The following is a 27,148-nucleotide window of genomic DNA, read 5'->3' as shown; positions in this document are numbered from 1 at the left end:
AACTATTGTCTGGAGGTGGGAGGGGTGGGAGGGAGGAGGGGGCTAATATGGAATCCAGGTAAAGCTTTCCTTCCCTGTCTGAAGGCGATAGGAGATATGAGTCTCCTGCTTCATGGTGCTCATTCCGTTAGGGGCTTTTTCAAAACTTGAAGGTCCACTCATTCATTCATTCATATTTTGGTATAGACAATGTCTTACGTTTACAGCTCTGTGGAATGCACGAAAATTAATTACACAGAAAGGCTGTGCCCCCAGGAGCTTGCACTCTGGTAAGGGATAAGAAGATGTCTGCATAACTAATTATAATACAGAAAGACATTAGAAATTTATTGAGGACTTAGTCACTTTTAAGGTGTTTTCATACAGTTTGATTTAATTTTCTGAGCTAAAGTACAGGGCTCCATTTCTTTATTTTGTACCTGGAGAAATCCAGGGTGAGTGACTTGCTCCAGGTCCTGTAGGTGGTAAGTTGTGGGTCTGGGGCCCAGAGAATTCTGTCCATCCTGGATGCTCTCTGCCTCCAGATTCACTGTTTTTCCACTGTCCCAGGGTGCAGTGGGGCTTCCCAGGTGGCTCAGTGGTAAAGAATCCACCTGCCAATGCAGGAGAAGAGGGTTCCATTCCTCGGTTGGGAAGATCCCCTGGAGAAGGAAATGGCTACCCACTCCAGTATTCTTGCCTGGGAAATCCCCTGGACAGAGGAGCCTGGCAGGCTACAGTGTGTGGGGTCACAGAGAGTTGGACACGACTTTGTAATTAAACAACAACAGTTTGCAGTCACACAGAGGGGCTTGCTTGCTTCTCACTTGGGAAGTCAGGGAACACTGGACAAGGATGAGGCCACTGAGCATCCTTGGGGGTGAGCAGGGCACTGCTTATTCAGGGGATGGCTGAAGGGGTTTGAGGGTGAGGGAGGGAGGGCTGCTGGATGGAAAGAGATCAGTGTACATTGTTCACAAAAGATTCAGCTCCTGACAGATTGAAGGTGCTCAGTGCATTGTCAATATTAATGGCTGCGCACACTTTTCTGAAGAAAAGCCCAAGTCTGTGATTGAAAGGCTGAATTGATGCCCTTCCAAGTGTCCCAGCCTTTCCCCGGGCTCCTTGCCTCCAGATGGACCTCTCTTAGTGTACTCTTGTGGCCCTGTGATCTGTCCAGAACACAGAGGTGGTGTGTCCCAGTGGTCAAGAGCAGGGCTCAGTTTGGGCTCCACTGCGTCATACTGCCAGTGTGACCTTGACAAGTTCTGTCTTCACTTTGTGCCATGATTTCATCATCTGAAAATAGGATTATTAATAATAATATATTCATAGTCGTTTCATTGTGAGACTTAGAATCCTTAAATATGAAGGGCCTGGGGCCCATGCTGGTGCAGAGTAAATGTTGCTGTTTTAGCTCCAATTACTCTCTGGTTACTATCTGGTCCTGCCCCTCCTCTGCTTACAGCCCCGCTGGGTGGCTCCATTCTCCTGATTAGGAGTCTGCTTATCTCTCTGGGCTTCCCTGGTGGCTCAGATGGTAAAGCATTTGCCTGCAATGCAGGAGACCTGGGTTCAGTCTCTGGGTTGGGAAGATACCCTGGAGAGGGAAATGGCAACCCACTCCAGTACTCTTGCCTGGAAAATTCCATGGATGGAAGAGCCTGGTAGGCTACAGTCCATGGGACACAACTGAGCAACTTCACTTCATCTGTCTAGTGCATTTCTCCTCAGGCCTTGCCTTTCAGCAGCATGCAACTGTTCATACACCTTAGCCCACCTCTAGGATATTTTGGCCTTTGTTTTTGCCTCAAAGCCCTTTGTCTTGCTGATTAATTCTTTAGGACTGTTTTTTCCACCTCTTAAGCTACTCCAGCTCCAGTCCTCGCCCTACTGAGGGCCCTATCTGGTTCTGCAATGTTTTGCATATATCTTTTTCCTTGTACTTATCTATTCTCTATTTGTATCTCTCCCCTACTTTTGGCTGAGAACTCATCAAAGAAGGGCTGAATCTTAATTATCTTTGCATTCCTAGCGTGTTCTTCACATTGCTGCTGCTGCTAAGTTGCTTCAGTCATATCCGACTCTGTGTGACCCCATAGACTGTAGCCCACCAGGCTCCCCTGTCCCTTGGATTCTCCAGGCAAGAACACTGGAGTGGGTTGCCATTTCCTTCTCCGGTTCTTCACATTAGGTAGACTCAAAATAAATGAATTAGAAAAGGAGCTTTACCTATTTTAAGACAGCATCATATTGTCAAAATTATTTTTCAGTTAGCTAGAGGGAGTCAAAATTTACCTTGTTAGTTGATTTTGAGGAGGGGAAGGTCGACATGAGAGCTTACTTGATAGGGGCCCTTTGTCATCATGGAGCCCAAGACTGGACAAGAACCATGGCAAACCTACATGACCACCTGCCACTGGTGGATCTTATAGTTTCAACCATCTTGTTTATGAAGGTGGTAGTCCTGTTTTTATCAGCTATTTAGTATTTGATAACATTTTCTAACGTTTGAAAAACTTTTTTCTCAGTGTTTTAAAACTCCAGTGTATTGTCCTGGAAATATCAACATTATCCAGTTGTGGACATGTGATGTAAATTTTTTTCTTGGTTCTCTTAGTTGCCTGGATTTTAATAAAGTAAGCTGTAAATATAGCATGTGGGTTAAATAATGCATATCTTTATGGTGTACAGTACATCAGTACCATTTTAGTTAATAGGGAATGCATAGGAGAAGTTAACTTGGGCCACAAAGAATGAGTAACTTTATTTATTTACTTGAAGAATTTGAAGAAAAGCACTGTGGTATTTCTGCTTTCTGTCTAAAACATATCAGTGGCCCTTAAAGAGCCTGTTATATCTGGTAAATGAATAAGAATGAGCTGAATTGTAAGGACTTTTTTTTTTTTTTCCATTATCCCCTGCAGCTTTGCCCTGTCAGATGAAGCATACAGATCCCTAAGAGATCAAGATAAAGACCAGTGTATTCTGATTACTGGGGAAAGCGGAGCAGGAAAAACAGGTAAGGTCACTGCTGGACAACTTACTTTCTCCTCTAAGAAAGTGAACCATGGACAGGATGATGTCAGCAAAGTGGGCTCATTAGCATGAAGCTTATAGGGCTTCTTTGTGAGAAGGCCAGTTGTTAGGATCCTGGAATGTTTTCCAGGAAGAACTTGGCCTCATCTCTCACGTGAAGGAACGGGCACCTATCAAAAGGGGTTCCAGCCAAGGCGGGAGTCAATTCCTGGATTCTAGACCTCTAGTGCAGTTCCTGGGTCTTTGACCTTTCCTCCAAGACCCCAAAATCTGTAAAGTCTTACCTCTTCCCTAAGGAATAATTTTTTGAGTTTAGGGAGACCACAACCACAAACCTACCTCTGCTTAAATGTGAGGGAAGGCCCCAAGAAATGCTGGATTTCACTCCAGAGAAGTCTTCCTTTGGGTCTTCCCTGGTGCCCCAGTTCCTGAGACTCTAAGCTTCCAATGCAGGAGGCCCAGGTTCGCTCCCTGGTCAGGGAACTTGATCCCACATGCCACAACTAAAGATCCCGTATGGCGCAACTAAGACCCAGTGAAGCCAAATAGAAAATAATAATAGTAAATATTAAAAAACTATTTGAAAAAAAGGTAAGTCTTCCTCTGAAGTCTGAAGAATTGAGATTTCTGTATATATTTTTAGACAGGCTGGCAACCTCCCCATAAAACAACCCCTCAAATGGAGGGATTATGCTTTGTTTCTCGTGCTTTTAGTAAAAACGATTTGTGTGATTGATGGTCTTGAGGGAGAATGTGCTTTTACAGGTGGTGCCCAGCTACCTGGAAAAGGTTCAGAAGAGCTGCGCTGTCTGAGTCAGTCAAACTTAGACAGGTTAGGACTGCTTTTGTCAGTGGGTTTCTTTGATGGAATTGATGAGTCCATGAAAGAGGAGGATGATATTTTCATAACTGTTTCATCTCTAAGATGTTCTTGTTTTATAGATAAGACTCTTTTAATTGGTAATTTTTGCTTGTTTGCTAGAGTGGGATTTAAATGTTTCCACTTTGCTTGGCTAATTAGTTATCAGATTAATAACTTTGATTTCCTGATGATCAAAAGAAGAAAATCCCCTGTGGATGTTTCAGTCGTCTGACTGCATCCGTCCTGTTCATCAGCCTTTAGTTAGATCTGTGCCTTGAAATATCTATTTGTTTCTCCCGACCTGCCCTGAAGTATCTATTTCTACTCCACTTTTATGAGGAGTGCCTCTTCCCTATTTCCTAGAGTAGCTGAAGAAAGAACCATTAGATCAGTGTGTCCAGCTCCCTTCCTAGAGCCTTTGGACATACAGTGCACTGTTTCTTTTAGTTGTGCAGGTTCTAGGTGAACAGAAATGTAGGGGGAAAGTCCAGCATGTGAGAATCTAAGGTAACAGAGAGCATAGTCTCATATAGACCATCTACTGTAGAGTCCTCCCAGGGACAGCAGAACCTGATAGAAGGCTCACCATTCTGTATGGTGGCCTATGGACTTTGTCACAGAGGGTGGGCTAACAGAGTTCTTCCTTACCTAGAGATGAATTCTGCCTCTGTGTATTCCTCTTTACTCAGTAGTTTGAAACCTTACCAAATAAGTCTACTTGCTCTTCTGCTGGACAGTCGTTTAATGATTTGAAATCATCTATATTATCAGTTAAGAGAGGGTCACAGTGAGTCTCAGATTATGTAGTTGCCTCCTAAACTGTATACGCCAGTCAGTTCCTCTTACCTGGTCTCCCAGCTTACACATCCAGTACCTGCTTGTCATGTCTAAGTGAGTCTCTAAGAGACATCTCAGACTAAGCATGCCCCAAACTGAACTCTTGATTTCATCCTCCTACCCAAACTTCCTGATTTCAATAAAGGGGACCACCTGTCAACCTAGTTTCTCAAGCTAGAGATGTTAGAGTCACCCTTGATGTTTTCTTTTCCTGTATCTTCCACATGAATTCCATTTTCTATCATCCCTACCTCTAAAATATATCTCATGCCAAGCTCTTTCTTCCTTTTCTTTGTGTCCACCTGGAGACTCTAGTTAGAGCAAGCCACCGATCTTTTTTCCTTTGAAGACTGTTTGTAGCAATATCTAACAGGTCTCTTTCCCCCTTATGCTTGCCTACAGAAAGACACCAGAATGATCTGTAAAACTGAAAACTTGATCAAAGCCTTGGCCTGTTTAATTTTTTTTTTTTTTTGAGTTACCTTCTTTTGTGTCTACGTGGTGAGAACTTTTAAGATCTACTCTTTTAGCCACTTGTAAGAATTACAATACAGTGTTAACTCTAGACCCTATGTTATACATTAGGTTCCTAGCACTTCATCTTATAACTGGAAGTGTGTACCTTTTGACCACATGTCCTCATTTCCCCCTTCTCCCCCAAACCAACAATCTACTCTTTGATTCTGTGAGGTGTTTTTTTTTTTTTTTTTTAAGATTCCATGTATAAGCAAGATCATACAGCATTTGTCTTTCTCTGTCTGGCTTACTTCAGTGAGTATAATGCCTTCACAGTTCATCCATGTTGTCACAAGGGGCAGGATTTCCTTCCTTTTTTTTAGCTGAACAATATTCAATTGTATATATACAACACATTTTCTTTATTCATTCATCCACAGATAGATACTTACTTTGTTTCTATGTCTTGACTATTGTAAATAATGCTTCAAGGAACATGGGAGTACAGATCGCTCTTCAACCTAGTAATTTTATTTACTTTGGATACATACCCAGAAGTGGTTTAGCTGAATCATATGGTAGTTCTGTTTTTTTTTTTTTTTAATTTTTCAGGAACCTCCATACTGTTTCCCATAGTGGCTGTACCAATTTACATTCCCACCAATAGTGGCACAAGGATTCCCTTTTCTCCACATCCTCTCCAACACTTACGTTTCGTGTGTATGTGTTTGTTTTATACATATATTAGCCATTCTGATAGGTGTGAGGTGATACCTCATTGTGGTTTTGATTTGAATTTCTCTGGTGATTGATGGTGTTGAGCATCTTTTCATATGCCTGTTGACCCTCTGAATGTCTTCTTTGGAAAAATGCCTATTCAGGTCTTCTACTCACTTTTTAATCAGATTATTTGGGTTTTTTGAGGGGTTGAGTTGTATGAACTGTTTATGTATTTTGGATATTAACCCCTCATTGGTCATATTATTTACAGATATTTTCTCCCATTTAGTAGGTTGCCTTCCATTTTGTTAGTCATTTCTTTTGCTGGGCAGAAGTTTTTCAGTCTGATGTAATCCCATTTGTTTATTTTTGCTTATGTTGTTTGTGCTTTGCGTGTCATATCCAAAAAATCATTGCCAAGACCAGTGTCTAATAAGTGTTTTCTCCTTTGTTTCCTTTTAGAAGTTTCACAGTTGCAGGTCTTGCACTTAAGTTTTCAATTCCAGTTTGAGTTAATTTTTGTGAGTGGTAATTAAGTTTTGTCAGTTTCATTGTCCTGCATGTGACATGCTTTTTCCAGATCTGTTGAGATGATCATATGATCTTAACCTTTTATTCTATTTAGATGTGATCCATGTAGTAACTGTGATGTATTATGTTTATTGATTTCCATATGTTGGATCATCCTTGCGTTCCAAGGACAAAGCCCACTTGATCATTGTGTATGAACCTGTTGAATTCAGTTTGCTAGTATTTTACTGAGAATTTGACATTTATATTCATCAAGGATATTGACCTGCAGTTTTCTTTTCTTGTAGTATCCTTATCTGACTTTGGTGTCAGGGTAATGCTGGCCTGCTAAAATGAGTTTGGAAATGTTTCCTCTTCTTTGTTTTACAAGAGTTTGAGACAGTTCTGGTGTTTTTATTTTGGAGTTTTCGATTACTGATGCACTCTTCCTAATAGTAATTGGTCACTTCAGATTTTCTAGTCATGATTCTAGAAACTTCTCCATTATTTGTTGGCATATGACTGTTCAGAGTAGTCTCTTATGATCCTTTATTTTTGTGGTATCTGTTGATACCTCTTTAATTTATAATTTTATTTACTTGAGCTCTCTTTTTTCCTTTGGTTAGTCTAGATTAATGTTTGCCAATTTGGTTTATTTTTTTGAGGAACCAACTCAATTTTCTGTTGCTTTCCTGTTTTCTATTTCATTTATTTATGCTCTAATCTTTATTGTTTCCTCAGAAAACTGTATCTTCTGCTAAGATTGGGCTTAGTTCTTTTCTACTTTTTTGAGGTGCAATATTAGGTTGTTTATTTGAGATATTTCTTTATTCTTGATGTATGCATTTATAGCTATAAAATTTCCTCTTGGAACTACTTTTGCTGCATCTCATCAGTTTTGGTGTATTATTTTCCATTTTTGTTGCCTCAAGGTATTTTTTTAATATAAAGTTTTCATTGCACGAAATGGTTCTTTTGCGCTAAAATGTAAGCCTAACCCCGGGGGAGCCTGGTGGGCTTCCGTCTATGGGGTCACACAGAGTCGGACACGACTGAAGTGACTTAGCAGCAGCAGCAGCAGCAACCCAGAAGATCCTGCTTGACCTAGCCTCTACCTGCTTCTGTACCTTCCCTTCATGTTTCCTCCACCCCAATGGCAGCTCATGTTACTATTCATTGAAGGGTTTGCTTTTTGCTGTGTGTTGTCAGTATATATTGTAAATAGTCATTATATTGAGTTTCCCACCCTTTTTTTAGATCATTCATTTGAACTCTGGGTATGGGCTCTTACCTCTGTACACTCAGAAATTTGTGAATATTTAGGATTCCTTCTTTCCAGTAAGAACTTGAGGAGGATATTGATATCTTGGGAGAAAGTTTTTTGCTCTTTCACTGCCACTAACCATTCTTTCTTGTGAAACAGAATTTAATTCTTAAAAGCAGTACCACTTCTTATTTGTTTCCAGGTTGACCAGTGAAAGTGGTGGCAAGGCCAGTTAAAAACTACGTCCCTTGACAGAGTCATTTGTCTTGGTGATGTCTCATGTCACTTATCCCCATCCTAGTCTTTTTGATACCAGCCTATTTCGGAGAAGGCAATGGCACCCCACTCCAGTACTCTTGCCTGGAAAATCCCATGGACAGAGGATCCTGGTAGGCTTCAGTCCATGGGGTTGGGAAGAGTCGGACATGACTGAGAGACTTCACTTTTCATTTTCTTGCATTGGAGAAGGAAATGGCAACCCACTCCCGTGTTATTGCCTGGAGAATCCTAGGGATTGGGGAGCTTGGTGGGCTGCCATTTATGTGTTTGCATAGAGTCGGACACAATTGAAGCAACTTAGCAGCAGCAGCAGCAACCAGCCTATTCATTTCATATTTGTTTCCTTTTTTAAGGCATAAAGGAGGAAGAGATGAAAATATTCCTAAGCCTATTAATTTTCTTTTGGATTTTCACTCATTCTTCATCATGTTTTTATAATTTTCTGAGTATCTGATTATTTCAGTTTGTTCCCGAGTCATCAGAAGTGGATTGTGGTCACTGGTTTGACTGGCGTGAGCCAGTTCTTCATCTCCTCTGGAACATATGTCCCCTCATGAGCCATGTTACTGTATGACCTCCTCCTTCTCAGAGAGTTGCAAACCACCTGCTTCCTCCTGGTGCAGAATTCTGTTTCCTGGTTGGGCTTGTGTCCTTTCCTTATTGAGAGACGGAGTAGAGGTTGCTGTTATTGTTTCATGGGGTGGACATTCATTCTTTCTGTGACAAACACAAGCACCTTATTCCTCTAGTGGAAATCTAGTGGTACGTCGAGTTCATTCTTCTTTTCTATATTTTTCACTTCTCTTGATGTTTTTCTACTCGATAACTTGTCCTCTTGGTTTCAGTGTCCCATTCACTGCTTGAAATCCTATCGTCTTCCCTAGATTTAGTCCTTCTAGCACCCCTTTACCCTCTCAGACGCTGAAGAATGGTCATCTGCTTCACAGGGTCATTGCCACCGCCTCTGGTGGGGAGCTCTGTTTACAGGTGCTGCTTCCCGCAGGAGGTTGGAGGAGGGTACCACCTTCAGTCATATTGTCAAACCTTCCGCTTCTTCTCACTCGCCCAGACTGTTGCTGATCAATACCAGAAGAAATCGAAGAAGACATAGAAAAGTTCCCAACTTGCGGTTTTAGTTTCAACAAAGTACCAGATTGCTACAAAAACTTCTCTCAAAGTCTATTCTCCTGTGTAGACAGACCAATAGCTGTTTATGGACTGATCAGCTTTTGAGTAGTGCTGGTCCTTGAACCGTGCTTTGAGTAGCGCTGTCCAAAAGTCACTTGGAACATTTGTGTTGTTTTTGAGCTACTGTGTTTCCTAGATCTGGTGAGGCTTCACTTATCCATCACATGGAACTCCTGATGCTGGGTGGGGGGCACTAATCCTAAGAGCTCTGTTTGTAAAGATCCACTCAGCTATACTCTTTGGTGACTGCTTAGCCCTTCCTTTCATTTATAGATTCCAGAAGCGTCTCCTGCCTCTCCATCTCCATAGAGACAGTTAGTGTTTTACTTACTTATTCCCATCTTTTTCTACTTTTCTTTCCTTTTGAAAATAGTGACACAGAAATTGTTTCAAATTGCATTAAGGTTTTGCTTGTCATGAGGTTATAATTTTGAGTAAAGAGACTTTGTGTTGTTTAACGTCTCTGTTTCATGGAGATTACTTACAGGAAAATGAAATGATGGAAAATAATATAGGGATTGTAGCACAGTGTGTGAGGCTTTTCTAGAGGGGGTTTAATCTCAGTTTTGTGGGGAAGAGGAATGCCAGGCCATTTTTTGAATGTCACGTTATCTTATTCACCAAAGTGTTTTTGAGTGCATGTAGTTATTAGCATTTTTGTATCAGCTAATGAACGAAAGAAGAGAGCTAACATTTATTGAGGGCCTGGAATGTGCTCTGTACTTGTACAGTGTCTCTTTTCAGTGAGAGTTTTTACTTAATAGTATATACAGAACCACCATGCAGTATCAGAGGGCTCATTTTATAAGAAGTAATTAACTTAATGAGGTTGTAAACCTCTCTTGGCAGATGATGATGTTATTGGTCTTAAACATTGGAGACACTCTTACGCTGTAGGATCGTATAATGAGAGCTCTCAGGGAGAGGTGTAAACTCTTTGAATCCTTTGGGGTCCTATTTAATTCATTACTGCTGTGCTAAATAAAAAATTCATCATGCCTCATAAAAGTGCCCAACTATTTCTAGGCAGTGAACTCACAATTCACTATCACGAATACAAATAGTTTGTGGAGAGCCATTCAAGCACTGATGGAGGCAGGGAGGCAGAACAGGAGGGAACCATCATAACTGCATTTTTTCCAAGGACATCAGAGTAAACTGTGGGCTTGAGAAGATGATCCTGATATAAGAAAGCTTTATAAATTATTTGGCTTCTAATTTTACAGTTACATCAGTTTCTAGGAACTCTGCAGCCATCTGCTACAAGAGTTGTGAAGCCTGCCCTGTTCGTTAAGACCCTTGGTTCTGAACCCCAAATGACCTTGCACTGCTTTATAGCTGTGATAGTTTTCTGACTTGGTCAGCAACAGAGATGTGACTGACTTTTTGTAGCCTAAACATCCATGAGCGTTTTACAATGCTGAATATCTCCACATGGACGCAAAAGAGCTAATAAGCAAGCTCAAGGCCAAAATGCCGTGAGCTTCGTTTTCTTTCTTCCTCATGTAAGTGAGGTCTTTCATGACTCGCATGTTTTATATGAATTATCAGAGATTTTGTGGCCAACTCTCAGAGGCAAAGCAACTTCTCTTTAATTGTGTTTCAATAAAAACATTTCCAGTCACGATTCCTCTTGGAACAGAGGCAGTGTTTCTCATTGCAAGACCCTTGCTTTTGATTGGGGCAGTTCACAGCTGCCTGTCTGGTCAGTTTGGATGTGCTGCAGCTGGGTTATTTTGTAGCACTGAAGACTCAGGGCTACTAGAAAGGGTGTTCTGTGTTGCAGAGTCCTTGTTTCTTTGTATACAAACATGGCTTGCTTGATTTAGGCAGTCATACTCGTTGGGTCACTGACCACCAGACCTGTGTAAGTTCAGTCCCTAGAAAACCTTGGGTGCTTTAGCCAAGGAAATAGAGAGGTGTGTAAGTAGATAAATATATCAGTATTGGGTGTATAAGTGTATGGCTATCTCTATGCTATGTGACATATGCAACATGGTTTATATGATGTATATGTGACATACGATAATACTTATACTGGGTCCCATAAGATGTTAGGGAAAAAAAAAAATGATTTTTTTGGCCAACTGAGATATCTCTTACTACATGCATGGGTACTTGTTAACTCCTGGATAAATTTATTAGTTCTGAAAAAAAAAGTCCTCAGAATAAGCCTTGCTTATGTTCATACCTTTCTTCCCTGACACAGTGATTGAATTCATGTGGATCCTGCTCCTTTACATGTATGGGTCTTCCCTTGTAGATCAGTTGATAAAAGAATCTACCTGCAATTCAGGAGACCCAGGTTCGATTCCTAGGTTGGGAAGATCCTCTGGCGAAGGAAATGGCAACCCACTCCAGTATTCTTGACTAGAGAATCCCATGGACAGAGGAACCTTGCAGGCTATAGTCTATGGGGTCACAAGAGTCAGACACGACTTAGCAACTAAACCACCACCACCACCAGTATTCTTGCCTGAAGAATCCCATGGACAGAGGAGCCTCATAGGCTACAGTACATGGAGTTGCAAAGAGTTGGACATGACTGAGTGATTAATACTATAATGAGATTCCCATCCTTTTGTCCTCATGGTTGCAAATCTCATTGTTTTCTGTTTCTCAAGCACCTATTGCTATTTTGCAGTGTTTTCTTACATAAAAATATTATTATATATGAATTTATTTGATTACATATTGGGCTTCCCAGATGGCTCAGTGGTAAAGAATCTGCCTGCCGTTGCAGGAGTCGCAGGAGACATATGTTTGATCCCTGGGTTGGAAAGAGCCTCTGGGGGCGGAAGTGGCCAACCTACTCTCAAATCCATAGGATTTGCCTTGGAAATCCCACGGAGAGAGGAGCCTGGTGGGCAACAGTCCACAGGGTTGCAAACAAGTTGGACACGACTTAGTGACTAAACAACATGATTACATATTATGTAATTGTACAATGACATACAATAGATATTATTCACAACACAGTGCAAGATAGCAGAATATAGAGAGTTGAATTAGTTATCATTATTACCTTAACAAGTAAGAATTTCTAGAATCATATGCTGTCACCTGTAACCCCTTTCCATTCTTTGTAGAAATGAATTCTGATCTAGATATTTTGATCTGGAAATGTTTTGTTATAGGCCATTTGTCCATTAGTGTACATTGTCTGGATAACCTTCGATGTTCTGCTATTCTCTAGTGAGAAGATATTTTGACATTGAAAACTTCATATTTATTTGTCTGACTCAATGCATTTTAAAATTTAAGTTACAGTCAAATGTGTATGTGTACATAAATCTACACATGTAAAGTATCTATGAGTAGAGAAAATGATGAACTAGAATCAGTTGTAAGCAATGCTGTTATGTTTTGCCAATTTTAAATGTCAATGTTCTTATATCTAGAACAGCAGTGCTTTTCAGAACTATGAGTACACTTAAGAATACCTTTTTTTTTGTCCTAAATAGAACCCTTTTATATTTTTACAGCAAACATGCAAGACATTGTCACTGAGAGTATGATTAGTGGATTAATGCATTCATTTCACTCAAAAGTGTTGTCTTGGAAAAGGCTTACTCTTTTATGTTGTGGTTGCCAAGTCATTTTTAGTTGGTTCCTGTGATAGTCAACATGATTCAAAAACCGGGCTTTGTAGTGTGGAGGAGGATAATTTAATTCAGAAATTACAGAAATGTAATATTTTTCATTTGTAGAGGTGATTACATAAAGTTTTGATTTAGATAAATATCTAAACATTTGAATAAAGATCCAAATTTATTTGAACTTTAGCATAGAAGAGCCAAAGAAAATGAAGCAGAAAGTCTCATGAGATAACTATTATTTCTTGTTTCTAGCATGGAGAAATATAATGAAAACAGTCCTCTAAACTACCTTGAACCTTGCAACTTGTCCTTACAGGTTTATTTATTTTCTCTAAAGTAGTCGACTCTCCTGTGAACTACTTGAGTTAAAGATCAAGGATTATGTCAGGAAAAAAATAATAACAGTGGTCTCTTTTATACGATGAGGCTTTATTTGGAGAAAATTATCCTTAATCCCAGCTTCCAAAAATGATTTATTAAAATGAGCCCAGTAGTAGAATTACTGAAGATAGTTAAGAGTCTGAACATAAAAACTTGTTAACAACTTAGAAGGATCTTTGAAGTATATTAAAAAATTATATTTGAATTACTTATACAGATTTTAAAATTAATAAAACTGATTCCTAATTTTAATTTAAATTAACCTCATCTTGGTATCTCAGTAGATATTGTGGGTTTGCTGCTGCTGCTAAGTCACTTCAATTGTGTCTGACTCTGTGTGACCCCATAGACGGAAGCGCACCAGGCTCCCCCTTCCCTGGGATTCTCCAGACAAGAACACTGGAGTGGGTTGCCATATGATGTCAGTCCAATCCAAATTCTAAAAAATCTGCTACTGGTGCCATTTTAAAATAGATTTGACCCCGAGAGAATTTGATACGATTTCGTTCAGGCCATTAAAAGGTCTCTGGGAGGTCAAATCAATTCTCTCAGCTACCAAAGAGTTCTCATTCTTGGTTGATCTCCCTTCCTGCCTCTGTTCCCATACACATATGCACACACACGTGCTTGCATGCTCACATACACAGCAGTTAGTCTCTGCTGTCCATCCTGGACTCGAACAGCATTTCCAGAGAACTGGGTGTAGCCATGTGTCTGAGGTTTGAGGTTTGGCTGCAGTTAGGTTCATAATCACCGAAATAAACAAAATAGCCTGGTCTGGACTTTTTAAATAATTCTTGTTAGTTTACCTTAAGAAAACCTACCTTTCCATCTGAAGTGTGTGTGTGTGTGTGTGTGTGTTCCATCTGAAGTGTGTGTGTGTGTGTGTGTGTTCCATCTGAAGTGTGTGTGTGTGTTTACCACTATATGGAGCAGTTCTTTTGCCTGTAAATGCTTCCATTCTTCTAGTAGTATAATGAGTAGAAGGGCCAGAACTTCAAGACAGGAAGAGTATAGGTAATACATGTGAGAGTGTAGCTGGGGGTGGGGAGCAGAGAGTGCTGCTGAGAAAGCAGGATGATGAGAAAGCAAGCCTGGAGGTGAGTGGTTTCAGAGGCCACACCATAGGGTTGGAATGCGTGGGCCATTCAGGAGAGCTGGCCCACAGTTGGGAGACCAGATAGCACAAGAGTCAGGAGTTTGCTGGGAGGGCTGTCTCACCTGACTTTAAAAGCCAGGGAGCCTAGAAACAAAATATTTCAAAGTGAAGAAAGAAGAGTTCCAGTGTGGACTGGTGGGCACAGGGAAATGTAGCACCCAGAAGGGAAATGAAAGGTAATAATATCAACTTTTGTCCATGACTGAGGCCAGATCGTCCTGATGGAGCAACGAAAGTGTGTCCATACAGTTCGCTTGCCTTTACATAGTTAAACCCTGAGCACAATGGGAAATTTGGTTCAGGAACTAGACTCGATGGAGGATGTGTTAAGGGAGAGTGCCCTGTGGAAGGAGGCTATTGCAAAAATGCAAGACTGATATTTCTCAGTTACAGTCTTTAAGAGGAGACGGCAGAAATCAGCCATCACAGACCACCAGAGAACCTGTTTGGACTAATTCTCGTTACCCAGAAAGAAAATTGGAGGGAACATTAACTCCAACCATTGAAGAAGTACCCCGCCTCCCACCACTGTCCTAAGGGCTCCAATGAGATATCTGCTTCCTCAGCACTATATCTGCAAGCACTCCCTTGAGGACTCTGTGGGACCTGCGTGGATCCCTGGTGCTTTGTGGCTCCTGTTACTAGTTGATGCTTTGGGTGTGCGTGTAGGCCCTGAAGCGCATGTTGGGCAATGGACCCAAGGTCATATTCCAGTCATTCATTTCTTCACATATAAATGTGGGAAATGGGCTGGAAGTTACCTGTAGATGTCCTTATGAGAAAGGGCAGTATTGAGATTGATCCCGTTACACCCATAGGTAGGGGTCCTGCCACTCACACCTGGGGAATGCTCTCCTGTCCTCCGACAGTGGCACCAGAGCAAAGTACTTGCAAGAAAGTAAGATTTGGGGAGATTGGTTTTTCTTCTTAACTGTCCGAATGTAGGTCCTTGTGTTATTTTGCTGACATTTACTGCTTGAGTGTTTACCAGATCCTGATTATAGAACATTAGAACAGGGGCAGTTTGAAAGAGATTCGATAGCAAATAAGTTTGGGAAATGGTGCATTCTTGATCTTTTTCTGGATTTCCACATTGCACATGCTCCTCTAAGAAGCCATGTAATAAGGAAACCTGTTTCACTTAACCTAACTCATTGTGTTCCCACACTCATTTGACTTTGGACTTCATTTTCCCTTAACATCTATTACCATTCCTTGGAACAATATTAAAAGGATCAGTTTTTTGGAAGTAGATGCTGTGAAGAGACTTGGGCCACCTTACCAGTTTCAGCTGGGTGTCCCACGTGGCTCAGTGGGAAAGAATCTGCCTGCCATTTTAGGAGATGCAGGAGATGTGGGTTTGATCCCTGGATTGGGAAGATCCTCTAGAGGAGGAAGTGGCAACCCACTACAGTATTCTTGCCTGGAGAATTCTGTGGACAGAGGAGCCTGGGTGGGCTACAGTCTGTGGGGTCACAAAGAGTGGGACACAACTGAGCACTCATGCAAAGCAAAAGCACCATTTTGAGCACAGAGTTCTTTGCATACCTCTGGTGGCCTGCATCTTTTAGCAGGGAACTTTCTACTAGTGAAGTCTATGAAAATAACTAAAAGGTTCCCTGGAAGGTCTCTATTTCTTGTATTCAAATCCTTAAGATTAGCTGCTTAGATTTTTAATTGATTTGAAGAGTAATTAATCTGATTGTAAGCAGACCAGTTTGATTTAGAAAGTATTTTTGAGGCGAGGCAGTTCTTTTAAACTTTAAAAATACATTTGGTAAAGACACCCAGGTTATCAAGTTCATTTTGACTCGAATCACCTATGTATAATATAGTAATTGTATATAAACAATTGCTTTTAAAAATTAATTTTTTATTGAGGTATACTTGATTTACAATGTGTTTCAGGAATATAGCAAAGTGATTTAGTTATATGTATATATTTATACACGATTCTTTTTAAGATTTTTTTCCATATAGGTTATTATAAAATATTGAATATAGGTCCTGTGCTATACAATAGGTCCTTGTTGTTTATCTGTTTTATTCATACTTGTGTGAATTATGATTTTTTTCTGGATATATGCTTAGGAGTGGAATTTCTGGATTGTATGTGGTAGCTCTATTTTTAGTATTTTAAGAAACAATTGCTTTAGGGAGATAGTCCTGAGATCTTGTTGGCTGTTTACTCAGCCAATTTTTTAGCAACCCAGTGATAACCTTTAAGCACAGTTCCTGTTACATCTAAATCAGTGATATATCTGAATAGAAAGCATGAATATTTTAAAAGGTTTCCAAAACATTCTTTGCTCCCAGGAATTGCAGGCTTTTGAAAACACTATTAGTGCATATTCTCCCCCAGATCTCTTCACCCCAAAATTAAAAAAAATTTTATCTGCTTAATTTATTAATATGGCTTGTTTTCATCCACAGAGGCCAGCAAGCTTGTTATGTCCTACGTGGCAGCTGTTTGTGGAAAAGGAGCAGAAGTTAATCAAGTCAAAGAACAGCTTTTACAGTCCAACCCAGTTCTGGAAGGTAGGATTTTGGGTGTATATTGGTTCAGTGTGACTTGAACAGTAAATCCAGTTTTCAGGGCACTTCAGGCACCTGAAGGTAGCCTAGGAGGGCAGAGGGAAGAGGAGAGTTAGGCCCAGACCTGCTGAGCAAGGTAACATGCCATAGGAACTCGGGGCTGCATGAACTTGAAGGAGGGAACACTTTCCTTGACTAAAGGAGCTCTCCCACTTGCAGTCACTTTTTTCCCTCTCAGTTTTTGTTTGAATTACTTAAATTTTGCTTAATAATAATCATTGATATTTGCATTTGACTTGACAGCTGGGAGAAACTTAGTGAAAAAAAGTAATGTGAGGGCAGTGCTATTTTATTCAGAATAACACCCATGGCTGGTGATTTCTGTTGTCAGGGAAACCAAGGCTATGTCAGAGAAACATTTAAGGACTGGTTTCTAAGGCTTACAGAAAGCCTAAACTTGACTTTATTCTCTGATTGGCCTTCTGGGTCAGTCAGCTTGGACTGTCATAACAAAGTACCACAGAAACTTAATGATGGCTTAAACATCAGAAATCTATTTTCTCACACTTGTAGAGGCTACAAAGTCTAAGATCACCTGCTGCTAAGGTAGGTGTTGTTCTGCAAATTAGTACAGCCACTATGGAGAACAGTGTGGAGATTCCTTAAAAAACTGGAAATAGACCTGCCATACAACCCAGCAGTCACACTCCTGGGCATACACACCAAGGAAACCAGAATTGAAAGAGACACGTGCACCCCAATGTTCATCTTAGCACTGTGTATAATAGCCAGGACATGAAAGCAACCTAAATGTCCATCAGCAGACGAATGGATAAGAAAGCTGTGGTTCATATACACAATGGAGTATTACTCAGCCATTAAAAAGAATACATTTGAATCAGTTCTAATGAGGTGGATGAAACTGGAGCCTATTATACAGAGTGAAGTAAGCCAGAAAGAAAAACACCAATATAGTATACTAACATAGTATAGTACAGTATAGTAGCATATATATGGAATTTAGAAAGATGGTAACGATAACCCTGTATGCGAGACAGCAAAAGAGACACAGATGTATAGAACATTCTTTTGGACTCTGTGGGAGACGGCGAGGGTGGGATGATTTGGGAGAATGGCATTGAAACATGTATATTATCATATGTGAAATGAATCGCCAGTCCAGGTTTGATGCATGATACAGGATGCCTGGCGCTGGTGCACTGGGATGACCCAGCGAGATGGGATGGGGAGGGAGGTTCAAGATGGGGAACACATGTACACCCGGGGCTCATTCATGTCGATGTATGGCAAAACCAATACAATATTGTAAAGTAATTAGCGTCCAATTAAAATTAAAAAAAAAAAAAGGTAGGTGTTCTTCTGAAGCCTCTTGGTTTGTAAGCGGCTGCCATCCTGCTGTGTGCTCACATGACCTCTTCTTTGTGTGTATATGTGGGAGGAGGAGGGGCATGATGGGTGGTTGGGGGCTGACTCATAACCTCACCTGATTACCTCCTGGAGGCCCATCTCCAGGTACCATTACATTGGGGGTTAGGGCTTCCAACATGTGAAGCTAGGGGGAGGGAAGGACATAGTCCATAATACCATCAGGAAACCAAGCCAGAGATAAGTCCCCTTCTGCCATGGAGGTTGGCATAAACCATCAGCATAAGCCATCCTTATGTTGAAATCAGTAAATCAAAGCCTGTCTCTGTTGATGGAAGGCCCACTGCATTGCTTTATACTGTGAGCATACCTGTGTTGTCATTTAACACAGTTGTTAGGATAGAGTAGGTTTCTCAGCCGGGGCATTGGCAATTTGAACTGGATAAGCCTTTGGTGTAGAAGGCTGTCCTGTACCTTGTAGGGTGTTTAGCAGCATCTCTGATCTCCACCCACTGGGTGCCAGTTGCACCCGTGCCTCTAGTTTTTACCATTGAAAATGTCTCCGGACATTGCCAGCTGTCCCTTGTGGGGGTCAAGACAACCCCTGTTCAGAAGTTCTGGTCTCAAAGAGTAGTTTGGTTCAACTGTTTGTTCAGAGTCATGGAAGGTCAAGATATAACATGGATTAAAGCAGAGCTGCTTTTAGAGGGAGAACCTCCCACCCCGCCCCAACCCAGTAGGGAGAAAGGGAGCCCTGTCCATTGTCTGTTACTCAGGCCTAGTCCCTCCATCCACTTTATTACACCGTATACATCTTTATCCCCCAGATACTGAAATAAAACTCATGGAAATACTTTGCATGTGAGAAACTAGGCCAAAACATCTATTATATTGTTACTGATCTTTCTTTCCCTTCAGTACCTTAACAAATAAAGACGCTATGATAGAAAGCACTATATCGTCTTCTTATTCCAGTATTTGACTTTTTGTTTATTGTCTTTTGCTTTTAAGTTAGGATGCTATACATGTGTTACATTTCTTAGATGGTTATTTTAAGAATGCTGAGATCTAACGGAGAAACACTGTGGAATGCTATAGCTTGCATCTGTGATTAGAATTTGACTCTTTATTTGATGGTATTTGAAATGAGGCCTCAGTGCAGGAAATGGGAGAAATGTCCACTGTAGGCATGTATTATATTTTATGGGAATGCTTTACTTTTTAACTGGAGTTGCTACTGTAAATGAACACTTAGAACAATGAACTTAAAAAAACAATTGAGGAATGTGTCTCGAGTGTTCTATAATGGAACACTTGTTTTTGCTTCTGAGGCTTACAATAAAAGACTTTAGTGTTTAGAGCTATGTTTAGTAATATGCAACTCAGATTTGTTTGATGAAAAGATGGTCTATGGCTTGCAAATGGCACCCTGAATAAAGTTTCTTGAAGCAATTCCTTCACTTGCCCTTGACCTTCAAGCCACAATAAACTCTCCTTTATGTGTCAGCATCTTGTGCTAGCCTTTCGGGCTGTGCATATTAGTTAATTTGGCATCCCTGCATGTTCACCCCCACCGCAAAGATCTAGCCTATGAAAACACAGAGAAGTTATGGTGTTCATGTTGACTAGGTCAACACTCACCATTAGCACGGTTACATATATCAAAGCCCTTTAGCTGGTGGTGAATGTGGGATAAGGACGTGAACATCTTCAGCAGGCATCCTTTTTTGAGTGTTTTTCATGTGCAGGTTTCTTTACTTAATACAGCATCTCAGCTTATTTACTATCAAAAAGAGAATTTGTTGTCAGGGACCATGAAGCCATTCCCATTCCAAGTGGAATCTCTGAATCAAAGAACTTGCTTGGTGTGACTTTGTAAATTTTGTCTTAACTGAACAGGAACCAACTACTTTTTTTTTTTTTTTAACAATCAAAAACATAAAAATACCAGCCAACATGAAATGTAACACAGTAGGTTTGGTTATTGAATATCCACAGTGAACTTTCCACATTTTGATCAGATGATTGCTTTCAAAACTTGGACCATCTTTTGGCCATTGTTACTCATGAGAGCTTATTATTCTGATCTTCTTGTCTCTGTTTAGCTTAATGAAATCGTGAAAGCTTCTGGGATTTTGATGCCTGGCCTATCATCTAAAGAGTCATTTCTATTCGCCACATTATTGCATGTCACACTGCAGTCCCTACTGGCTGCAATATGGCCCATGGATCCCTCAGGGTAGAGTGGGAGGGTATTGGTAGAAAAGCAGAATTTCATGCCCATCCCTGGACTCAATGAACTGAAATGTGCACTTGAACGAGATCCTTAGGCAATTGGTTTACACATTAAAATTTGAGGTATGCTTCTGGGCTTCACAGCATCAAACAGGGATCCCCTCTGCTTCTATGACTTACATTTATCCCATTTAATCTTCTGTTACCAAGGCCCAGATTAATCTGCTCCTATCTTATACACAAGCTTGATGAAACAGTCCTCTCTTACCTTTTGACACTGAAAGACCTTTGTCAGACAGCAGCGTTCTGTGCCTGGGGCAGTATCATCTGCCTGGTTCTTCAGTGCTCTTATTGGAAAAGGCTTCCTGTGGAAGATTCTGACTCCTTGAAGCAACTAAGCTTGGGACTAACTTGATCTTGCCTTGTGGACTGTTTTTGTTTTGTTTTTCTGGAAAGCTTCACTTAGGTCTGATGGACATAAACTAATGAAACTATGTGGTATTTTTAGTCTATTGGAAATGACGTTAGTTTCCAAATTTCTTACTCTTTCTGTATTTCAAAGTTATATATTTAATCACGTTTAAATAGCTTTTATTTCAAAGTTAATTAAACAGTTTAAAGTTTCTCATGCTTTTTTCCACCTGGAAACCTCATCAGTTGAGTTTCATAAAACCTTTGGTAATGTTAAGTAGTTATCTCTAAAATAACCTTGTTCGTTGTTGGTAATGGAAGAACAGAGAAGCCCTGTTTGCTAGCCATTCAGTTGACTACTATCAAAACAGTTAAAAGGTGTTGAATTAGACAAGATTGTTTACAGTAGTACTTGAAAAAAAGTTCCACGAATCATAGGAATTATTCTTTCTATGAACTTATAAGAGGACATGGGAGCTTTGGCAGCCTATTAAAACTTGTGTTTAGTTTCTATGGAAATTTTCTGGACAGAAATGTCATTGCTGCAAGTAGCATTTCTAGAAATTTATAGATGTCATGTATTTGTTTTAGTTTTTGGCTTGAAATTATTTTTCTGTCCCTTGACCACACATCTGTTTCTTTCCTACCAGCATTTGGAAATGCCAAGACTGTAAGGAATGACAACTCCTCTAGATTTGTAAGTATTTGTATAAGCATAAGTGTTAACACTAATATTTAGCTCATGTGTGTTTAAACAACCAGTAGATGTTTAATATTTCTTAATACCCACATTAAAAAAAAATAAGAAACACTGTATTGAAACAGGCTAAAAGTTCTATAAGGACTATTTTCATGCTTTCTGTAATTTTCCTTTCAAATTCTTCTTGGAGTGACAGGCTGTTATTTTCCCCATGCTTTCTTATCATCTATCATAAAATTCTATTAGCAATTTAAATAGGGCTGTTTAGAATCTACTAATGTGAGTTTTGATATTTAGAAATCATAATTAAGACTTAGAAATTAAGAGGAAAGGAGGATAGACTAGGTGTCAAGTTTGTATACTCTCCAGCTCTTACCCTTTCTTCAGTGGGGCCAGAAAGGATGGACATGTATTCTGAAACCTTATAGAGGTAAAAATCAATTATGTGGCAGCCAGTAGGGGATGAGCTCGTTCTGTCGCTCATTCGTGTCCGACTCTTTGTGACCCCGTGGACTATAGCCTACCAGGCTTCTCCGTCCATGGGATTCTCCAGGCAAGAATACTGGAGTGGGTTACCGTTTCCTTCTCCAGGGGATCTCCCCGACCCAGGGATCGAACCCGGGTCTCCTGCATTGGAGGCAGATGCTTTAACCTCTGAGCCACCAGGGAAGCCCAGGGGATGAGAGGAGTACTGAATAGTGACAGCTGAAGCTAACTGAATCCTTTCCAGCCTCACCTCCATCTCTCCCCAGTGTGCATGCTGCACATCGGCCCCTGGGATCGCTCCAGCTGGGCTGCCTTCTCTCCCACCTCTGGTCTTTACGGAGACACACACACTGCCTGGAGGCAGCTGGGGGAAATATGATGAGTGTGATGGTTGCATTTTGAAATTGATGGCTTTGTTCCTATAGTTTAGTTCTATAAATCTGATAAAACTGTGTTCTCATATACATTGCTTAGGACCATTATTGATGATCTTCTGTGTCTCCCTGCCAGAGATTCTTCCTGCACCCCACACATCCTCCCCAACCCCCACCCCTAGCTTCTTTTAGTCCCCTTTTACTTTTTTCTTAGTAGAGTTATCCCATGCTTAAGGCATGAGAATGACCTCAGGTGGAGATAGTTTTGATAGCTTGGAAAGTGAAAAACTAAGGTTCCTAATTCCGAGGCAATGAATTTTTTCCTTTGGATTACCAACTTAAGTTGTTAAAACTGATTTGAGCCATGCCTTTTCCTGTTGTGGTAACATGGCTAATCTTATTACATAAATAGAATTAGACACAAAGTGTGGGCAGATAGGAGTAATTCCAAAGATCAAGCTTCTATATAGGTTAGAGATTTTATTTTTGCTGTTGGCAAATGTACATACATTTTTAAAATTTGCAAATATATTAGTCTATAGACCATAAAAATGCAGAGAAGTATATTGCTTAAAGAGTCATTAGTACTTAGAGATATTGGAAAATCTACCAAAAGACTTGACAAGTGATTCAGCTTGTTGAATAACTTCAGAGAAATGCTATAATAACACAGGTATTAGGATATGAGATTAATACTTGATTATAAGCTAAATCATTTCATGCCCAGTTTTTAGTAATTTCTCTGCTTTGTGGCCTCTGACTTTGACCAGTAATATACTCATTTGTGTTATAATTCTATAGTAGGACTCCTGTATGTTTAAAATTACTGCTGTATATATAACAGGGGTTTATGACTCCAGGGAAATTTCCTTTCCTTCTACTATGCTTGACTGATTATCCTGGAATAAATTTCTTGATCTCTTTGCTGAGAAATCTGGTAGACCCTTCATCTCACTGTAGCTGACAGTGTCGACCAGTGTTCCCATGGTATATCTCATAGTGACCCCCACCCCAGCACTCACTTTAATTTGACATATTGAGCTTCTGTTAACACTCAGTGTGTGTGGTTTTTTTTTTTTGGAAGAGGGGTAGTTTAAAGCTTTGAAAATCACTTCTTGACCAAAGAACTTTGGAAGGGGATTTTGTTGAGCATCTGCTGTGTACTCTGAGCTGAGGGAGGCTCTGGAGAGCGTGGGAGAGAGCGTTATAGGGTCAGGAAGATCTCATCACCACGCCTCTCATTCAGTAAGAATAGAAACACACACAAAGTTTATTCATTTGTTTGAAAACTCTGTTTTGTTTTGTTTTTTTAAACATAGTTAAACTTAGGTCTCTCTGCATGTCCTCTTGAAGCCTGCAGTCCTTTCCCCACTAGCAGCCTGAGTGATCTTTGCAAACTGTCGTCCCCTGCCAGTGACAGCCTCTGCGGTCCCCTTGCACCTGGAATACAGCCTGGGCTCCTTCAACCCTCCCAGGGCGAGCTAGGCTGCCCAGCCAATCCTTACTGGGCTTCCCAGGCCTCAGCTACACAGGCCTTTGTGACTGTCAGGCATGTCCAAGTGCTTCCTGGCCTTGGGCCTTTCTGTTGCTGGTCCTTTTGGCCACTGTGCTCTGTCCCCAGATCTGTGTATGACTGGCATCTCGTATTGTGTAGGTCTTATCTCAGATGTCACTTCCATGATGCCTTTTGTAGCCTCTGTGACTTCACCCTGTTTTCATTTTTGAAGGCATTCATTGGGCTCTGGAGTTGAGTCTGCTCTCGTCTCCCGTTTCCATCCTCATTGGCCCTGGAGAGCAGGAGCCGAGGAAGCGAGCTCCTCAGCCTCTTGTTCACTAGAGTGGCCCTAGGAGCATGAGTGAGCTGGTGCCATAGTGGACTCTGGAAACATTTATTTGTTGATGAATGGATACCTATTTTGAAGAAACTTAGAGGCTAGTCAGGAAAATGGACATGTCTGAAAATAATTACAACACAGAAACTAATCAGTTCCCCATAACAAGTACAGATGAAGTGTTAGGGAAGCTCAGACTCAAGAAGCTGGAGGAGTCTGGGGCAGGGACAGTCCTGAGTGGGTCCACAGGATTAAAGAAGCCAAAATCAAGTGGTGAGCCCATGGAGCTGGCACTACAGCATGAGGAACTGAGGGGAGACGCATTTGCCAGAGTTCGTGACCAGGCCAGAGGTTCTGTGAATGGAGCCGTGGACCAGAGCACTGGGAAGATGGGTCTGGGCCCCAGCTGGAGGGCTTGGAGAAGCAGGGTCAGGGTCTCCGATTTGGTTTTGTAGTCTGCAGGAAGCCCCTGGTTATTTGTGAGTGATCTGGTGACAGGATCAGAACCATGCCTTGGGAACGTCATCGGCATGGGCATCAGCTGGGTTCTCAGTGCTGACCTGGAGTTGAGCCCTGGTCAGCTTCCATTTCCCTTCTCCATGGGGTTTACTCACTTCAGTCCTCCTATTCTTTATTCTCAGCTCATGGTATTATGCCTGCTTCACAGAAATCGTCTTCCAGGCTCTCAGACTCACTTAGCCCCACTCCTTGACACCTCACAGTCCCCGTGTCAGCTCACACACACTCCTGACTCTCGCTCGTCCCTCCTCCTGTGTTCCAGCTCTGTCACCTCCTCTGCCCAGGGACCACCTGCTATCAAAGTCATCTCCTCTGGTCAACCTCTGACTCTCTTGTGAAGTTACTCTTTCTCCCTCCTTCATAGCTGCTTTGCTCTGGGGTCCCCGTGTCTTCTGCAGAGCACTGCTTTTGGTTGCCTGGATCTCAGCCTGAACTTTGGAATTCTTGACCCCAACCTTCCTTACCTTCTATGTCTAACTGCAACCTGTTATCATGACTCCCTTCGCAGCTCTCAACTCCATTTAGTTTCCTCCTTTGCTACTCCAGCTACAAACTACCTTTCCCTCCACGTGCTGTCACCTCTGCCAACTAGAGCCTTTGCAGTCCATTGTACACAGAGTGATCTTAGAAAGAGGCAAGTCTGATCACTGCATCCTTGTTGAGGAACCTTGAATGACAAGACTTTTGTGTCAGGAGAAAATGTTTGTGTCATGGTGTTGTGGCTTCCCTTAGCATCCTCATGGGTGCCAGACCTTAAGCCTGCTCCTTCCTGACCCCTGAGCTACTGCCTGCCTGACCTCTCCTGGTACTTCACCTTTAAGTCGAGGCAGATCTCCCACACCATCCTCTATCCCCTGTTCTTTGTGCACAGCACCATGACCCAGTGTAGGATGCAGCCCTGTTCATGGTTATGTCCTGTTTATGTCCCAGTTCCCCCCAGGCTGTAAGTTCCTTGAGGGCATGAGCTATGCCTTGCTTTCCCTTGTGTCTACATTAGTATCTAGGAGATGCTTGATAGACGTTTTCGTAAGGAGTAAGTGAAGACTTAGAGAGGCCAGATGATCCATGACAGTGAAGAAGAAGGCAGGGGAGCATTCACGATCTAATAAAAAGTCACAGATTGCATCGATTGTGTGCCATGTGATTGTGTTTCTTCTCCTTTATCATTATTTTGAAAAATAGAGTTAAATTAATTCTCTGGGAGAATTATTTATAAACCATAGATCTGACTATGGTAGAACATGAAACAAAACCAGACTACTTATTAGATCAACACACGCTTTTCCAAACAAAAAACAGTTGTCAGTTATTCTGATATATTTGTTACTCTTTAACCAGATGATTCAAGATTCTTCTCTACAAATCATAGTATGAGAGACTCTACATGTATTCGTGTGCATTTGAGATTCCATCTATATAGTATAATACGAGCATGGGTTATATATTGCTGTATAATCTAGATCAAAAGCCAAAAAGAATATAATCAGCCTTTGATTCTGAGGTGGTCACACCACATAATCGTGCATTTGATTTGAGTAGATGTAAAAACAGAACTTGAAGTGTTCCATTTTATCCACCATCCAGTATGTCTGAAATGTCTAGTCATGGCTTAAAACATACTTTGCCTATAAAACTGAAATAATTTATATTCCTAGCTAGTCCATATGCAAGAAATACTTATTTTTCTGGTTTCCTTTTTGGATTGAATACACACACCACTGAGAGCTTTGAAGCACATATCTGAAATGGAAAAGTCTTATGATGGCTGAGAATATGTATTCTTAAATTAGCAATGAGATATGTTCAGTTTGAGCTAATGGAGTATTTAGTATGAGTTATTTATGGAGGCATGTTGTTTAGCATCATGGTTACATAAACTATGTCCTTAATTACATTTAAATCAATGTATAAAGGGCTTATTATGCTATGTTTTAAGATACAGACTGAATATTTTGAGGTGAACTTAACTCACAAATTCTTTTCTTTTGCAGGGCAAATATATGGATATTGAATTTGACTTTAAAGGCGATCCACTGGGAGGAGTGATAAGTAACTGTGAGTATTTTAAATAAGTTCAGAATAGTAAAATAGAATAGTTTAGATACTTGGGTCTTTAAGAAATAGCTATAAGGTTACATTTCTTGTTCTCACACTTAGATTTTTAACCTATGCATTTTAGATTGTTTTTATAATATTTATTTCCAAGTGTTTTTTAAAAGATCAGAGTCTTTGCCTTTGAGACTTTTTAGAAGTCTGCTAAAGAAATAAATATTAGCCCAACTGTATTTTGTATTCTATAGCCAATTCAGTAATAAAAACGATTCTTCAACAGTTGTTTTCTTTAAGAAAATTATGGTTAAAATAAAACATAAATAACAATTGATTTTAATAACTTTT

At 40.7% G+C, this 27,148-nt stretch overlaps 1 protein-coding gene across 5 annotated transcripts in view; it reads left to right on the top strand.

Annotated features, from left to right (window-relative positions):
• MYO1B (myosin IB) overlaps positions 1 to 27,148 on the top strand; it is a 196,940-nt gene that overhangs the window by 91,608 nt on the left and 78,184 nt on the right. For all 5 annotated transcript variants that reach the window (XM_088828730.1, XM_088828743.1, XM_088828728.1 and 2 more), the window contains 4 exons: positions 2,907 to 3,001; positions 16,707 to 16,811; positions 21,491 to 21,537; positions 26,743 to 26,806. In XM_088828730.1, the coding sequence (XP_088684856.1) occupies positions 2,907 to 3,001; positions 16,707 to 16,811; positions 21,491 to 21,537; positions 26,743 to 26,806 (311 nt within the window). The remainder of the gene's footprint in view (positions 1 to 2,906; positions 3,002 to 16,706; positions 16,812 to 21,490; positions 21,538 to 26,742; positions 26,807 to 27,148) is intronic.

This window comes from Moschus berezovskii, chromosome 2, assembly GCF_049115385.1.
Source record: "Moschus berezovskii isolate FMDL1 chromosome 2, NW_MosBer_1.0, whole genome shotgun sequence".
Classification (NCBI taxonomy): Eukaryota; Metazoa; Chordata; class Mammalia; order Artiodactyla; family Moschidae; genus Moschus; species Moschus berezovskii.
The sequence above is the reverse complement of the archived record's forward strand: the minus strand, read 5'-3'. Positions and strand labels throughout refer to the sequence as shown.